Source organism: Trichoplusia ni, chromosome 18, assembly GCF_003590095.1.
Source record: "Trichoplusia ni isolate ovarian cell line Hi5 chromosome 18, tn1, whole genome shotgun sequence".
In the NCBI taxonomy this organism is placed as follows: Eukaryota; Metazoa; Arthropoda; class Insecta; order Lepidoptera; family Noctuidae; genus Trichoplusia; species Trichoplusia ni.
The window spans coordinates 1,478,335-1,492,921 of NC_039495.1; the positions used below are offsets into that span (position 1 = coordinate 1,478,335).

The 14,587-nt window shown below is 35.1% G+C and overlaps 1 protein-coding gene across 1 annotated transcript in view; it reads right to left on the minus strand.

Annotated features, from left to right (window-relative positions):
• Nucleotides 1–14,587, minus strand: part of LOC113502759 — a 153,592-nt gene that overhangs the window by 18,588 nt on the left and 120,417 nt on the right. The window contains exons 26-27 of the mRNA XM_026884425.1: nt 11,312–11,406; nt 8,142–8,217 (exon numbers count right to left, since the gene is read on the minus strand). Of these exons, the coding sequence (XP_026740226.1) occupies nt 8,142–8,217; nt 11,312–11,406 (171 nt within the window). The remainder of the gene's footprint in view (nt 1–8,141; nt 8,218–11,311; nt 11,407–14,587) is intronic.

A 14,587-nucleotide genomic window follows, 5' to 3' on the forward strand; every position in this document is an offset into this window, starting at 1 on the left:
TATTGTAAATGCGAAAGTGTATGTGTATGGATGTTAACTCTCCCCGCCGAAACGGCTGGACCGATATCGATGTAATTTGGATTTGAGGATTAACATAGGAGAGATCTCGCTTAAAGAGAGTGTTTTACAGAGCAATAGTTATTAAGTAAATAAATTTATAAACTTGTAGAAGAAGTATAAACACACATCGTTTTTGTACGTGGAAATCTGCGACTTTCTTTAAGGAGGTGGTAATAGCCGACTTCAAAAGTAGTTTTTTGTTCTCACATACAAATTTTGATTGGCAAAAAAATTGAGCACAAGTGGTTGAGAATTGAATGCTATTTTTGAAGAGATCTCTTTGATAACTTGGCCTAGTGGTTAGTGGCACTGACTGCTATACCGGAGGTCGAGAGTTCGATTACCACCCCTGACAAATCTTGACACTTTCATATATTCTGCACCTTGACCATACAAATCCATGCCGCAAAGGTAACACAACTGTCTCACAGAGATGTATTTAAATAAATGTTTAGATTCTCTCTTAACATTTAACTCATTGAGTCTAACATCCGAATGTCAAAACTAAACGAGTTTTGTTATATTTTTGACATTGGCCGCTGATAAGTTCAACGTCGTTAGAACACATTAATTAATGCAAAAACTGATTCGTGCGAATGCAATGTGACCTCTCGAAACTACATAATATTCATATATCGTTGAAGACTAGACAAGATAGTTCTTTTAATAATTTAAGGGGTTTTTCTCGTAATCTCGACTAGTGAATTATCTATTGCAGCCATTGCAGGCCAATGGAAAGGAACTAACTGAATGAGGTTATTCATAAGTTTATTGAACTACAGACTTTAAAATGTATTATTCTTTTTTGAACGAATACGAAGCAAACGTATGCATTATGCTTAAATGGTTATTACGTAAATTATAAGTTATTTTTAAACGACTTCCAAAAAGGATCGTTCGTTCATGCATGCAAGTAAGTCTCCTTATTGCATCATTACTTTGGATTTTTTTATATTGATTCAATGAATGGGCAACATAGGAATCCTTAAACTGCTGAGTGACGCTGGAATCTGATTTGTGAATCTAAGGCGAAAAAATCTTAATCTAAATCTAATCCATCCAGAGCGCCACCCAAACGTATGCAAAAACAAAACATTCAAATCAGTCCAGTCCTTTAGGAGGAATTCAGTGACATACACACTAATTGAGTCATTTGTCAAATTTTTGGCATCTGGTGTGTATCTATAATGTATAGCTAATAATTGTAAAAACTTGTTAATGAAACAAAAGTTTAGTGGAAAACTTTTGATGCAGACAGGACTGGATGTAGCCTTTTTATTTAGTTTTCCTATTTGGAAATCTAATCCAGTATCGATATATAGGAGATATGTCGAACTCTCGCCGACTAAAAACACTCCAGGTCCCTTCAATTGCCTAACCCCGAGCCAGGGGATTTCTCACCCATGCTTTCTTCAACCCTGGAAAGTTTTGATCCTTTTCGACTTCTTTTCAAGGAGTGGGTGGTAAGATCCCACCCTTAACTCTTCGTAAGAACGGCCGCGCAGGACGGAGCTGACCAGATGCCCTTCAGCACTGGTATAGTAGCCAGTTTGATAACATTATTTCCTTATTATATGATGAAGTTATGTCAGTTAATAGTCTATGGCTAATTATCTATCACTAGAGCTGAGTATTGATTACATATCAAGTTGCCGAGTGGGTTTCATATCATCTAACCGTCACTTGTGTTATATGTTAATTGCTATAGCTTCATAATGCTTGTGTTGATACAAGTAAGACACTATGAATCTGCCCGAGGATCTGTGCAAAAGTTTTTGTCTAAAAACTGGTCAAGAGCATGTCAGACCCTCAGGGTCCTGTACAATTAAGCTAAAGAAATACAAATCAGTTGATGGCAAATAAATTTGAGAACGTGTCACCACTTTTTTTTGTCATCCAACAAATTTATGTAACAACCTTTCCTAAACTTCATTGCTGAAGTGTTTTAACTGCTTAGCTATCACGATTCATGGAATACATGAATCGTGGTGAGGAACCAGACTTGTTTGGTGATGGATGGACAGACAGCTGAGCCTCAGTAATAGGTTTCCATTTTTAACTTTTGGGTACAATACCCTAAAAAGTAAAAAGGCACTAAATTCTAAACAGATCACTTTTCTGGATGTATTTTGTTGTATGAGGAACCCGGAGACGGTGCTCTACTTAGCGTTTAGTGGCATGTCTATTTCTATATTCCAACAGTCGTACTATAAGCAGGTGAGGGTTGGGCTTACTTCTCTTCAAGTATTGTTGGTTTTGTGGCAACATGACACCACGCTACATCTTGCATAATAGTATCTCCCTATCATAATAGCCACAGGACTGCCATTGCAGCCAAGTAGACAAATACTTAAAATGGTAAGCACTGGACATTTGGTATCAAATCTCTCGGCAGATAAGCCTAATAAAGTAGATGCCCTAATTCCGACTCACGCGATTTCACGATAAGCATTAATTTTGTTTGATAACATCGACAGCGTGTGTACATTTTTGTTGGTTTAAATTCATTTACCACAAAAATTGCATGAATTTTCATAAAATATATTATATTCTATTAAACGTATGTATGTAGAGTTTTTAATCGGCTATAAAGGCAAAGGACGTTGGTTGTACTTTTTTTTACATAAAACCTTTTTGCTTATCGTAGAGCCCACTGATTTTGATGATTCTTTTTATGTTAATTAAAGCTTGCGCTTGTCTGTGAACCCATTAACTTTATCCGCGATCTAATGAATAGTTTTTGTACCATACCTAATGGTGCATATATAATTGTTGGAATTTAGATTAGTTTATTTTTGTTTTGCGTGTAATTATTTCCATTCAAGTCCAATCTCAATGGCTCGTTTTCAATCGCATTGGATTGGGCTAAATGCCACAAATTAGATGGAGTCTACCCGAAAAAACATCTTGTTAACAATTCACGAAGATTTTACAATAGACCTTTCATACTTATCTGAATGTTAAACAACAAATATCGTCAATACCAACCCAATTAATATTAGAAACGCGAAAATTTGTGTTTGGATGTATGATCTTCTTTCACTCTAAAACTAATGAACGGATTTAGACGAAACTTGGTTCACAGATTGACCGGAATTTTTTCATAGTATAGTTTTTATCCCGATTTTATGTCCCCGTGGTACTTATCTATACTTACTAATATATAAAGCTGAAGAGTTTGTTTGTTTGTTTGTTTGAACGCGCTACTGGTTCAAATTGAAATTTTGTATTGAAGAGACCATTCATCGAGGAAGGTTTTAGGTTTTAGTTTTTCTATAAACCATCACGCTGCTACTAATAGGAGCGAAGATACAATGGAAAATGTGGACAAGTATAAATCATGTGGGTAGGTATAAATCATAACTTATATCTTCTAACCACGCGGACGAAGTTGCGGGCAACAGCTAGTATGTCTATATGACTGAAAATATTCACTTACAAACTGAATTACTCAAAAAGTTTTTAATAAATTTCGGTATCAACCTAACCTGCTCTACACAATTCGATATCGGCTATCTGTAGGTATGGATGTCACTGAACTCTCTCTCTTAAACGCCTGTAGCGATTTGCATGTTTTTTATGCGTTTTGGCTCCCTGGGTGGAAGAACGACGTTATTTTAAACTCTATTATACTTTGTTTAATATCCTTATCGATTGTAATATTAAACAGGACAATGTCAAATAATAATATCAAATAGTTGTTTGAGAATCAAACAGGCTTAACTAGGAAAACCGTTACGAACCGATGTATGAATGTCAGTTATTATAAAAACTTATACAAAAACCAGTTTTTATATCACAATGTCTGGCTTACATTCAAATAAGTTTAGACACCAATTTATTATAATATGCCTACATTTTTAATGTGTACATTTAAATGTTGGAATTTTAATATTTGACAATCGTATCATCCTAAATTGCTGAACTGATTTTGAAAAAGATAAGTTATAGAGATAAGCAATGCTAAAATTGTTTGTATACCATACAACGGAGCGAGGAGACTCATACTCCCAGCTGTGGGTCATATAGGGTAGTGTAATTTAAGATTTAACTTGACTTAATACAAAGTAATACCTAAAGATTTTAGTATTCAAATGAAATCGCAAAAAAAAACTAGTATTTAGGAGGTAAATCTTTTTGTTTGTACAAAACGTGTTTAAGTGTATAAGAAACTGCGCAAGAAACTGAACCGCGAAATAAATAAACAATAATAAGGACGGGCAGAAAACATGTTTTGCATATTCCACGACTTACTCAAACAGATCCTATATCGATTCTTAGAATCGATTTTAAGAATTACGATTTTAATTTGTACAACACAAACGGTTTATTTACAAAGATTACATATGCACAATCCTCCGCAATTTTACCTGTTGATCACAACACTACAAACAAAACTTCAAACGTGTTTATCGATAATTTATAATCGATATCGTGTTGTTATTGTACACACTTCACTTCACTATAATTATTGTCATCACTTAGATTTTATGATAATTTTATATCGGAACGCGATACTTCTTCTACGAAACCATGCTAAATACTAAGTTTTCAATATGACACTGCTAAAATGCCAGATAATACGTCTAGTATACACCCACAGAAGAATGCCGGAACTCAACATCAATTCACAAACAAAATTCAACCTTAACCCAACGTGATACGAGTCAATTCCCGCAGTTTAAACAACCGTACATGCGTCATTCTAGAATCGGTGCAAAAGATAAACACTGAAAAATATGTCAGACAATCGATAATACATTTTATGCGTTAGATGTTAAAGTGTAATTTCGTTTGAAGTATAGTTGTTAGGAAAACGCTTCGAAAATCTGCGGGGCACGAAATCCGTGAGTGCGAGCGAGACAGCGTATCAAGGTCGGATTTATAACATATTATGATGTTTGAGAATAATTCTTCATATATTTAACAGGTTTTATATGTAAATATGTTCTTTGTAAATAATAAGATTTATTTTTGATTAGTATAAACAATATTGGTTACACAATACGTTTCAGTGGAGTTGTTCGTTAGTTATTTGTGCTGTTTTCTATAAACACGTGTTTTTTGCACGTGGCCTGTGCTAACACATATACTAGTTAATTATTAATGCATTAGATATAATAATAACGATACGTATACATCATAATTACAATAAATTGTTACAATCCCACTGTTGGGCCTCTATTCATTTGCAGAAGGAACGTTGTTTTTTTTATAATCAGTTGTTTACTCTCCGGTTTGAATGATTGATTATAAACAAACATGTTTTGATGAAACTTTCCAAAACTATAGCTCGTAACTCAGATCACAGACTATTAGTAGATATATTTGTTTTATGTATATTTATTTATTTGTTGAACAATAAGAAACACATTATGTTATAAATACTAAAGTAATTCTTATTTGTATGTCTGTTGTGTTTTTATTACTAAACTGCTGAACCGATTTTCATAAAACTCGGTATGATTTGATTTTGAAAAACAAGATTATCACAATACGATTGACATATTATGTGAGTGAAGCCCGGACAACAAGCTAGTGCTTTAACCATGTGACAGTAAAAACATTTACCCAGTAAAACAAAACACAGTCTGATAATCTATATCTATCTACGAGTATATCTATACTAATATATAAAGCTGAAGAGTTTGTTTGTTTGAACGCGCTAATCTCAGGAACTACTGGTCCAAATTGAAAAATTCTTTTTGAGTTGAATAGACCATTTATCGAGGAAGGCTTTAGGCTATAAACCATCACGCTGCGACTAATAGGAGCTAAGATACAATGGAAAATGTGAAAAAAAACCGGGCAGGTATACCTAAATCTTAACTTATATCTTCTACCCACGGTGACGAAGTCGCGGGCAACAGCTATCAAGAATAAACGTTGTTTTTGTTTTAACCGACTTCAAAAATAAAGAGGTTATTATATTCCAGTGCATATATTTATTATATCGTTATACCTCTTTAAACAATGTAAGACAAACAGACAAAACATTTTGTTACCATACTTGTTTTGGTTTTATGTTTTCGCGCCATATTCAGACAACGATTAAATATTACTTAATTTACATTTTAATGTCATAATTATATACAGAGACACGTTTGTTGACAGATATGTAGATGGTTAGATAAACGTGTCTGTCTATTACACGTCTGTTTGTTCGGGATAATCTCCGAAACGGAAGAACCGATTTTGATAAAATTTTGGAGTTAGCCAGATATACTGAAACCAGGTTTATATAAATGCTGGTTTGGTCGCGTGGTCCCCACGGAAGATTTTGAACGTAATTTTCGTGTAGAATAACACAATATGTACATTATGAAATGTATTAGTCTAGATTTAGTAGAGGTAAGGGACAATAGATTGGTACATTCATAAAAGTAGGTGACCATTTTCTATCGACAAAGTGATTTTATAGTTATCGTACGGAACCTCCAGCTCACGAATCAGGCTCGCACTTGACCGGTATTTTTAGTGTAGTAAATAATCATCAGTTTATTTTTAAACTTATATGTGTCATATACGTAGCTATAACTATTAACTACTATAGTTATATTAGTAAGTTTACTGTATCGGTTACAAACCGGTTCTATTTTGGAGTTACGGTAAAATATCTGTTATTTGTCTTACATTATGTATTTGTGAGCTCTTGGTATTTGGACTAGTTATTCCGAGTTCGGTAATTGTTAAAGATTCACGCATGGTATTGGGAAAAATTGACAGTTGTTGTTTAAAGGTTTCGAGTATTATTTTAATAGTTATGTGTAATGATAGTTCAATAAAAGGAATTACAGATGGAAGGCGGGACAAACAGACGTTTTTTTTATATAATTTAGATATAAACTGATTTAATGCATATCTAAGTACATAAATTACGCCCAGACACAGCACAAAATTTGTCTGGATGTAATTTAATAATCGAGCTCATCATATAGACATTTGTCCTAGGTGGAAATCGAATCCACAGCCTTTGATATAGCAGTTAGGCCTTTAACCACTAGACCAACAGGGCAGTAAAATTAATATAATATTAATATTAACGATATCTTAGAACATTTGGAAATATATATATAATATTGAAGAAAAGCGACACCAGAGCCTTTTTAAAAGCCTCGATATGAAACCTCAAAACTGCAAGGATTCTTATATCTATGTAGATATGTATGTATTACAAATAATGATAATGTAGGTGTTAGTAATTACATATTACATAGCAGTTAGACCGTAGATCAAGTTTAAAATGAAAGTCAAGTTTAACTTTGTTCTAGATCTATCCATTAACTTGAAATTACATTACCTTGGCCTAAAAGTTTAACTTGTAGCGTTGTGTGTGGCTCATAGTCATATATATTATAGTAAAGCTACGATGTGAATATCAGAGTATCATTAAATGTAGGTTTTTCATATATTTTTGTTTTTTAAAGATTATTAGTACACAATTATTATCTAAAATACAAGACTATTTGAAATAGACGCAATTTTTTATCAAATAACTGTTAAGTTAAGGGTATTTTTCATGAAGTCCAATTAGTTTCTGACTTTGGCCTCGCGTCAGCTCATGATTAAGGAGTCCGGTTGGGTCTAAAACTAATCGGACTGCTTGATGAATACGCATTATTAAACCGTTATAATTATAAATCACGCAAACTTTTGAATCCAATAAAAGTTGTTAAAATATATTATCTAAAAGTAGTTAGAGACTCAAAGCTCTTATTCAACAATACAGCGATGTTTGCTTAAAGGTTCCTACGTGATCAGACCATCTCAAAAATCACTTTTACATACCTGTGCCTTTGGCTCAAGGTATGTTCGAAAGGTTTACTATAACCGCACACAAGGCAAACGAAGAACATTGGTAAGGCTCAATCCAAAGTGCTTGGAGCCATTTGATGATCTCCATGGATTGATGTTATGGTAAAGGTGTCGGATCGAGTCCGGATGAGGCTAGCACAGGACCGTAGAAATTGGCTTTTGCCCAGTACCAGGAAGACAGAGGCTGTGGATGATGATGATGATGCCGCACTATTCCATGGAACCTCTGGACATTGTCTAAGTATAGTGAAGTATAATGTACTGACCTCTTCTTCCAAAGCGACCGGGAACTGCGCAGGAGTCAGGGGCTTGACCGCTACGTCTTCTAAGGCCGCTTTCCGTCTGAAAAAAAGAAAAAAACATTAGCCTTATAAGTATCCGTATACATCTGTTAAAAAATCTACCCTTACTTGTCTGTCCAACAAGTAGAAATATATAGAAATTCATCTATAAGTGATATGGGGTCGTCTTTGGGTAAATTTAATTCAAACATTAAAATCAAAAGTTCAATTTTAGGTAGGCGTTTTCCAGACACTTTCAAAGCGTTACAATGTAGACTCGATGCACGTAACAATTCTAGATGCAATATTCCATAAAATGGGATAGCTACTGAGGTACACAGAAAGCCATTTCCAGCCCATAGATGTCCTACTCATAGGCATTGGCTTTCTCCCATATAAGAAACATTTGAGCATTGATCTTGCTGGCTCACTTCAGACTTACAAGTATGTTGCCCAATCAACAAAGAGTGTATCTAAACATGCAAGGAAATCGTAGTACGATTATATTAAGGAATAATGTCTTGGTATCTGTGTGGTGTTATGCATTTGTATGCACGAGGCTGTAGGCTGGATTTCAAAGGAGGCGAGTTGAACTTTTAAAATTAAAGTATAGCATAGTAAGGCATTCCCTACAAAACGGTGGAGGAAAACATAATAAGGAAAAAGGGATTAGGATATTAGAATATAAAATAACGAGTTAGTGTGGTCATTAATGCTTAAACCTTCCTTGTATGGGAGAGACTGAAAGAGTGCCCAGAAAAAGAAAAATCTTGTCTTTTTTTAAATCTTTTAGGAGTGTACAATTTTGTAGAACATTAATTTAAGATATCTCACAGGGTTAAGCCAACGAAAACCTAAAAATTATCAATACATTCTAATGTATTGATAATTTTAAAACATATTTTGAAAAGGTTTAGAAACCTCCAAAATTTAATATGTTTCTCTTCTACATTTGGCATAGGTTATATTTTAAAACTTCCTCCAAAATCACTTCCACGCATCCAAATGCGTTGAGTAGTTTTAAAGATTCCAGCATTCAAATAGGGGCAGAGAAAGGAACTTTGTTCTATACTAAGTAGTGAAGTAAAACCAGTAAGTCACGGGGTTTCGCGCCTTATAAGGACAAATATTGTTTCACATAAGTCTCGTAAGTGTGTCGCAGCCGCGTGATTCGGTCTACGCAATTATGACATAAATACGTTATCTAGTGTGTGCAGTCGTTGTTTATCTAAGACATCTAATGCGATTACGATAAATTAGTTAAATAGTCTTATGGTGTATTGTGTGGAGCGGTTATAATTCTTACATCGAATTTTGCAAGAGAGCTTGTAGTGAAGATGTTTGTTTCAACGACGAACTCTAGTTTGCGACATATCCTATTCTTTTTTCCTATCATGCTATGTCATATTATACTATATCATCCTGTTCTCATTTTTGTTCAGGCCTTGTTAACTCGGCATCATCCTATGGTTGACTGATAGTTAATGTTTTAGGCATAGAGTCAATTTCTTGTACAAATACAGTTATAGTTGCGGAAATCCCAAATGAGGAAGATTTTCTTCCTCATTTAGGATTTCCCAAAACATAATTAATTCAACAACTTATGTTTAGATATTAAATTGAAAAGTATTTTTCAGGCCACACTGTAGTAGGTATTTTTTGAGCGTCAGGATTACGCTGGACTCAAAATGTTTAAACAATTTTGCAGTAAGCAATTTTTGAAGGTAAGTGCAATTTCTGAGTGATTGACGTTACCACACCGAAAGAACTGTGCTTGACGTGTATCGGATTCGATCCCCGCGTAAGACAAACATTTGTCTGATCCATGAATGCTTGTCTCCAAGCCTAAGTATTTCTGAGCATGTGACTTGAATGTATGTGAAACCCATTACAATATTTCCAACGCGAGAGTAGTTTTTATTTAATGAACAGTCTAGAACCTGGAATTTGAGGATCCCCAAAATACGAGTTTTATGTTCTAGAACTTCACTCCCTGTTTTTACACGTAACCTATACCGTAATGGGTCATAAAACGGGCCCATCTCTAACTACCCCCGCCCTATAAAGGGATGAAGATAAATAGAGCTATCAAGTCGGCAACAGTTACAGGCTGGAGATAGCCCAAATTGGGAGGCTGACTAATAAATACGAATCGTTTCGTGGTGACCACGGATCGAAAGATACTAGATGGGACTTGGTTTTTGTTTTAGTAATTGGGGAAGGATTCAACGCGATTTTATTTGAAGTAACTGTGTTTTAAGTCGTTTTCCTGTTTACAAAACAAAGGTTTATTTTGCCGAGCCTTTCCTGAAATTCTTTAGCGTTGACTTTTAATTTTGTAACCACTCATTAAGATAATTCCTTGTGCTTGTTTATCATAATTGTAATTTATTCATTACAAGATAACTTAAGGTATGACAGAAATTAATGACCAATGCCAATGCTATCATCTGATGATGAAGTTTTTTCATATTGATACCCGTGACAGTAGGTATAGGTAAAATGCTTTCGAGATACAGTAATATTATTTTACGTGAAATAAAACGACTTCAGACGAAAACGCTTAGCTTTGTCCTTTCTAGTAATAATAGATCCATGTAAAGAGCCGTTAGCTGGATCTTTTGTCAGTTTAATGTGGTCCATACGGCCCTTTGAGATTGACTTGGGGAAGTCTCTCAGATCACCAACCGACCGGGTTGAGTGGCTGATATTAATCTTAAACTGTTGTTTTGGGGTTACATTGTGAACGTTATACTATGTGACAGGTTAAGAATATAATATAGGATAGGTGGGAGGTTAATATGTGTTGTTAATGATCTATTTGTTGTGGGTTATTGGTAATTAGCTCATAATTAAGCGCCGGTTTGATGAAGTTAGTTATTTTTGTGTGAGTACCTACAATTTATTTTACTGATATAATTAGTAAGCTGGTCCACTTTTAGAGCGTATAAAAGTGTTATCTCAACATAATTTCGTTAGGGATTAGGATAACCGATTCGGGCACAGCGCTTATGATAATTGTGTGCGATTTCTTGCAAGTTCGATTCCCGCATTAAACAAGTATTTGTGTTTCTATGAATGTAATTCGGGTTTTTAATTAATGATTTCAAGACAAAAAGGGTTAAGATTATTAGTTACATTTTTTTATAACTCACCTTAACAATATGATCTTAAAAACAGGCCCGACCAGTCCTTTGATGATAGCCGAAGCGTTAAGATGACATCTCCCGTGCAACACGATGCCGTTCACCTATAACAAATAAAAACACTGTTACTTGAAAACAGTTACAGGTTGCCATGGTAACTGGATTGAACGACGTATGGAAGATCGAATTTTAAATGAAGCATATGTATGTTTTTGTTGTCAAAAAACATTTAATCTCTAGTATAAAATATTAATCAAATAGTGCTGCACCTAAATAAAATAAACAGCAACGTGTATAAAGTGGAGTTTGCTATTATATTCTATCAGGCGCATTTCATGTTACCGTCTCAATTATCCAATTAAGTGTTCAGCTGTTTGTCTGTCAGTTTACTAGCTTTAATGCAGTGGGTTTGCTCGCAATAGGTCGTATTTCTGTTCGTTTATTCTTAGGACATAAAGAATTATGTACCTTTTTAAATGTTTTACGGATAGGTATTGTTAACGAAGAATACTATACAGGAAAATGAAAAACGCTGTTTTTGTTCCCGAGATACACATGTTTATCTTTATGTTTTTTTACCCATTTTTGTTCTTGACATTATAATAAACAAAATAGTCCTAAAAGTTCACACAACGCCATTTAGTCTCTATCTTAGCAAAGCTTGCATTATGAATAGTAGACAACTGCTAAACTTACAAAATATAGGTAAATACACAAAGACGCATCACAAACGATCGTACTATTCACGCTAACTTCTAGAGTGGGAATCGAACCCACGACCTCATGTATAGCAGTCATCACCACTAACCATTAGACCAACAAGCCACTCAAGTACTATTTCTGTGGTATTTGTAAATTGTTCCTTTGGGACTGCAACCGTCCGAGATCTCCAGTAAAGCTCAATACATTGAACGTGTTACGTTTTGAGTTAATGTTTCAATCGCGCCGCGCTTTACATCAGAATAGTTTTTAGTCTTGTTTCGTTTTGTATACATTACTTAGTCATGAGCGGAGCGGGAGCGGATTATTTTACATTTCGGTTTAAATTACATACTTGACTTGACTAAGTAAATAGAATTGAATGAAAGCACGCAAGATAAAACAATACGTTGAAAAGAGAGAGAACTATAGATCCCATCTTGCACAAAATCACTAATTTCGGAGCTCAGACTCAGGATTGGGTTACACCAGGATAAAGTAATTATTGTGATTTAAAAGACTAACCGACATTCGGATTTTCATAGAAAGTCTTATCTACAAGAATTTCATTATTGAACCGCGCAAAGTACAATCAGTAATAATACCAACATTCCGAAAGTTCTTTTAAATAACTACACGTTATAAAAAATGTTTCGATTTTGAATAAGGCTTTGTCAAAACGGGGGATCAAGAAACGATCGTCTGAGTTCGAAAATAGGAAAACACCAGCCAAAGCTAACCAGCCCCGCTTTCCGCTCCGCTACTCACAGTCGTGCCTCTATTGGCTTCCTGCCAGTGCCACACACGAAACAACAGACGAACGCTAATTTACGTAAACAGATCAACCTCAAATACACATCTACCTCATTATGTTGTGCCGCTTCTGTTAATTGAGGTTTTGATGAATGAAACAACAAGCTGGATGCTTGTACTGTGACTGGTAGTGCTAAAATACGTGCTGACAAATGCGTGGAAGGGATTTTGCGGATAATTCGAGAACATTCTGGTCAAAACAGGGAAGCTACAAGGCTTTGCGGTGCAAGTCCGACAAATCCTGAAATCGTGCCTTTGGTGTGGGTCGATGACATTAGGGATTCAACCCGCAAAGTAGTATCTGTGGTATTTGTGTCACTGCGGGATCAATATGCGGACAATCGTGATACAATGTTCGCCTTAAATGTAACAACACTAGTCTAAACACAGCTAGCATTCAGCTGGACGGCCAATTCAAAGAAAGACAATTTCTTTACATAACGATTAATTTACACAATTTCGTAATGGTGATTCTAATTCTTATGAAAGAGTACTTTTCCTACATACCTGATTTCCATATAGAAAATTCTAACACAACACGAGAACGTTTGTAATTGCTTGAGAGCCGAACAGAAATAACGACTTGCTTCGTGTTCAAACGCTAAGAATTCAATGGGATTCACTATCGCGCGTATTATACGGATCGAGGAATCCAGACAACAGTTTATATAAAGATCTATACTATTTTGTATACATATAAAATGTAACAGAAGACGTCAAATGTCTGAATGTAAAGAAACGTTTTCATTGATCAGTTTTTGGCAAACACTGGGGCAACAAGATGTGTGGAAAAGTATTAAAGTATAAAGTAATTGACAATTTTGGATGATCTTAAGTGGCAAAGATACTGTTTTATCTACTTATATGATTGTAAGCTATAAGACGTCAACGTAAAGACTATTTCTGCTTGGCATAAGAAAAAAATGTTACATGTACCACAAGTCAGCGATACATTTAGGGAGTCCCTTGGTCGACTGCTGTAAAAGTTCGTCTGTATGTGGACTCTGCTACGCAGATTAGCATTGACCTGGAACAGGCCTTATAAAGAATGGTTCATGAAGGAAGTGCGACTTCCTGAGTCGATCATTAAGTGGTTGGATCGAGAAGAGATCATTTTATTATCGTCGGTAATGAGAGACACTCGTGATTATGGTGTAGGTATCGTACAGGGCGAACGATGTTACTTGGGACGTCGGGCAAGAGCAAAAATATATCGCTGTCCCTTTTTCACATAACTAGTTTGTATACTTTGATCTCGCTCTTAGAAACTTTTGTCTCGTTACCGAAGCGCCAAATCACATCAGCCACTTTAGCTCCACGGCATCGATGGACAAATTCTTAATATCGTACTAGGTCTGAGAAATGAAATGGATAAATCAAAAGAGTTTGTACAGCCAAAAGACATGACATAAGAGGATGTTTCTTTGCAAAAACCCACAAAATAAACCAATCAAACCGAAGATTGTTTGTTTAGTGGGAACGGGTTTTTAGACGTCTATGTTTCAGTGTAATATATCGCTGTGATAAATCTCCGCGGTCTGTAGTTTGGACCGCTTCCAATGCGGGGCGTCTACATGAACAGCGACACGACAAGACATGATCATTTGTTTTCGTCATTACTGATCACTTTTTGACTCAATTGTGAGCTTGGATGAGTGTCAAAAGTGGACGGTGACCTTTTGACATTTAGGAGAATATAAACTGATAAAATATTATAACTCGCAGTTGCATACTCAAAAGTTCAGTAGTGTCAATTGTGTCGTGTATTTATTA